This window comes from Laccaria bicolor, genomic scaffold (genome assembly GCF_000143565.1).
Source record: "Laccaria bicolor S238N-H82 LACBIscaffold_193 genomic scaffold, whole genome shotgun sequence".
Taxonomy (NCBI): Eukaryota; Fungi; Basidiomycota; class Agaricomycetes; order Agaricales; family Hydnangiaceae; genus Laccaria; species Laccaria bicolor.
The window spans coordinates 9,632-12,621 of NW_001890052.1; the positions used below are offsets into that span (position 1 = coordinate 9,632).

At 48.8% G+C, this 2,990-nt stretch overlaps 2 protein-coding genes across 2 annotated transcripts in view; one reads left to right on the plus strand and one right to left on the minus strand.

Annotated features, from left to right (window-relative positions):
• LACBIDRAFT_256821 (uncharacterized protein) overlaps window positions 1-396 on the minus strand; it is a gene marked incomplete at both ends in the record, with an annotated part of 7,940 nt that extends 7,544 nt beyond the window's left edge. Inside the window, one exon of the mRNA XM_001890839.1 lies at window positions 168-396. Coding sequence (XP_001890874.1) covers window positions 168-396 — 229 coding nt within the window. The remainder of the gene's footprint in view (window positions 1-167) is intronic.
• Window positions 397-959: 563 nt separating this feature from the next.
• On the plus strand, window positions 960-2,221 carry LACBIDRAFT_300228 (uncharacterized protein; the record flags this gene model as incomplete). The annotated part of the gene is made up of 2 exons (XM_001890837.1): window positions 960-1,743; window positions 1,797-2,221. 2 exons carry the CDS (start codon window positions 960-962, stop codon window positions 2,219-2,221), a joined length of 1,209 nt encoding a protein of 402 aa, XP_001890872.1.
• Window positions 2,222-2,990: the final 769 nt, after the last annotated feature.

Here is a 2,990-nt window from a genome sequence, read left to right on the forward strand (position 1 = left end):
TTTTTACATCATCATTTAGTAAACAGAACGAGAGAAGAAAAGAAAACCCACCGGCACACCAATCCGCAATAACGCACTCAGATATACAAACAACCCAACATCACTCGCCAAAAACATCGCTACGCAGCCTACTTTCTTTTCCCTCCTCTCCCTGCCTGTGGTCGTACCTGATGAGATGAGCCACGCCGACGCACGTTCCACCATTTCCCCGACCTGCACAAAGGAAAGTTCGCATCGAGGTGAGTCCGAGGTGCGGAGTTGGAGGGCGAATGTATGGTGGGGATTGTGCTGGGCTGCGAATGTGATTAGCTGCGGGAGGGAGGATATGAATGGACGGTCGTCATTGGAGGACGCAAGGTTGAGGCATGGGCAGATGAAGGGGGAGAGTGGGGGCATGATGGATAGGTTAGTATAACGATGGTAATGGTTAGTTATATGGCCTGGAGGTGCTTGATCAAAATGACGCAATGAACAGTAAAGATTACTGTATGAAAAGAAGCGTACCAGTGTAGTAGACAGTCATCGATTCTGCGCGTCGAGTTGTAGGTGGCAGGTGTGGAGGTTCGGCAGAAGGTTAACTGTTCCGGATGTCTTCTCGCCATCCTCGTTACCACTGAACGTTGAACAGTTAGACACTCCGTCAAAACCCATCAAGCAAAGTGGAAATTCATTGCACCTTGAAATGGAACTTCAGCTGCTCAAAACGCGGCGTCCGGACGTTCCGCCTCTAAGCGCCGGTGTTCAAACCCCCGGTCCAAGTTGGCTAATTAGAGCGCCAGAAATTGGAACAGGCCCTTTGGCTTATCACTGACTTCAGGCCTCATGCACATGAGTCATAAAAACGCTACTTACTTGGATCTTCTCCCGAAAGTAGGCAAGTCATTCCAAAAGTCAATCGTGGGAAGATCTGCCGAAATCTTTGCCCAACCACTCCTTCCAAGTTCCCACCACAACAGTCAATGGCGTCTTTCTCCGACTCACCTTCGGAAATTATCGCAGAGATAATCAGCGCTCTTCAGGACGATATCGCCGCTCTGGAGGCATGCTCTCAGACCTGCTCATTGCTCCTACCATTGTGTCGCAAATACATCTTTCGATCCATCCGCATCACCACTCGTTCCTACCCACAAAGAAGCCGTCCACGCATCATTAGATTATTCGGAATTCTTCTCAGCAACAATCCAGGAATTTCAGATTTGGTTCGGAATTTCGTATTCCACATGTGTTCGCCTGACTTTGAAGCTGATGATGTGCCCCGGGTACTGGGAAAGCTCCACCATCTTCAATCTTTCGAGCTGGTAATTGGTGACCCTATCACTGCAGTCATGTGGAATGCATTACGCCAACCGCTTCGAGATGCCTTATTGCATCTAATCCAATTGCCCTCTCTGTCCCGCTTGGCTATATCAGACATCCATGATTTCCCAACCACCGTATTCTTTCCTTGCATGAATCTAGCCGACCTCAGCTTGAACTACATCACAAAACCTACTATGGCGGTAAGCCATGAGGAAGATATTTCTGCATCGGAAGCCGCCCCACAGCTTCAGTCATTTGCTTCCAGTCTGGACCGTGGTTCATATGCAATGCACCTTCTCAACGCCAGACGTCCCAATGGCGTTCCTGTTCTAGACTTCAGTAAAGTTCGAATGTTGAGCGTCGAGGCGGATAGAGAGCAGGATTTGATGGCAATCCAAGCATTGATTAGGGCCACACAGCAGCTTGAAACTTTGAAATACGCAAGTGCGTACGGGGACCCCTACTGCATATATATTATGCCTCACTCATGATTTTAGCTGGAATGACCCAGGGATACACAGCTTTCGCCTCATCGATAAACGCGTCATCTCTCTCAATGTTGAGGACATTGCACCTTCAGCACGAAATCAAAGATGATATTCAAGACCCCCTCTGCGGAATCTGCGAGGAATTTAGCATTATTTCGGGGTGCAACGTGATTGAAGAAATATTCCTGGACGTCTACGTTGAAACCGACTGTCGGTGTAAAACCGGAAGTGAATGGGGAAGATTCGATGCTGTACTATCTCGTGGTTTCCCCAAGCTTCGCACCGTTTCACTCACCATCGAAATCTCTGCTTTCATACCGCTCTTCTCTGGAGCCGCCTTACAGGAACAGGTAAACGAGATTCCGAGCAAGTACTTTCCATGGCTGTCTAGCAACATACAAGTAACATTCAACTTTTCCACCAGCCTGCATTGAATTTGAATATTCCGTTGTAAATATAACGCTGTCTTTGTTTGCCACTGCCATCGTCCAAAAACACTCTTTTTGACGTTTTCTATAGGCGTGATGGGTCCTGTCTCATAAGCACCTTCGAAAGAAAAAATCACGATTTGGTGGGAGGCGGCAACGACAACTAAAATTACCCACCCCAATGATTTAAAACCCTAACACCTTCCTCCGCCATCCGTCTCCCAACAAGGTATTTCAAAGGCGCACCGCCAACGACGATGTCCGATTTCTTCAACGCCTCCAACCCCACGTCATCGGGGAGGCAAAAAATATCTTCAATAATACACGGTACCGTAAACAAATAGCGGGCGTTGGTTGAGTGGATGGTATGGAGGGTGGAAAGGGGGGTGGGTATGATGCCAGAGGGGGGATGGACAAATGGGAGGTTTATGGATAGAGATAGGAGGGGTGCGAGGAGCCCGAAACCCTCCTATTTGATTTCCATCCGTTTAGCTTCGTCAGCTCGATATCTTTAAAGCAGCCAACGAACATGATACAAAGGCGACGTAACAACGCTATACCCCTCCCCCATCTTCTCCTCAAAACGATGCGCAGACGCGAAGAGGAGTAAGAACGCGTGGGAGTGGTCTATCGCTTTTGGAAGCCCAGTAGTCCCTGATGAATGGAGTATGAGTGCGTCGAGATCTGTGGGGAGGTAGTCTTCGTATGGAGGTGGAAACGGCGATCCAGGGGAGTCAGGTGTGAGGAATCCTGAGAGGAGGAAAGTGGAATGGGG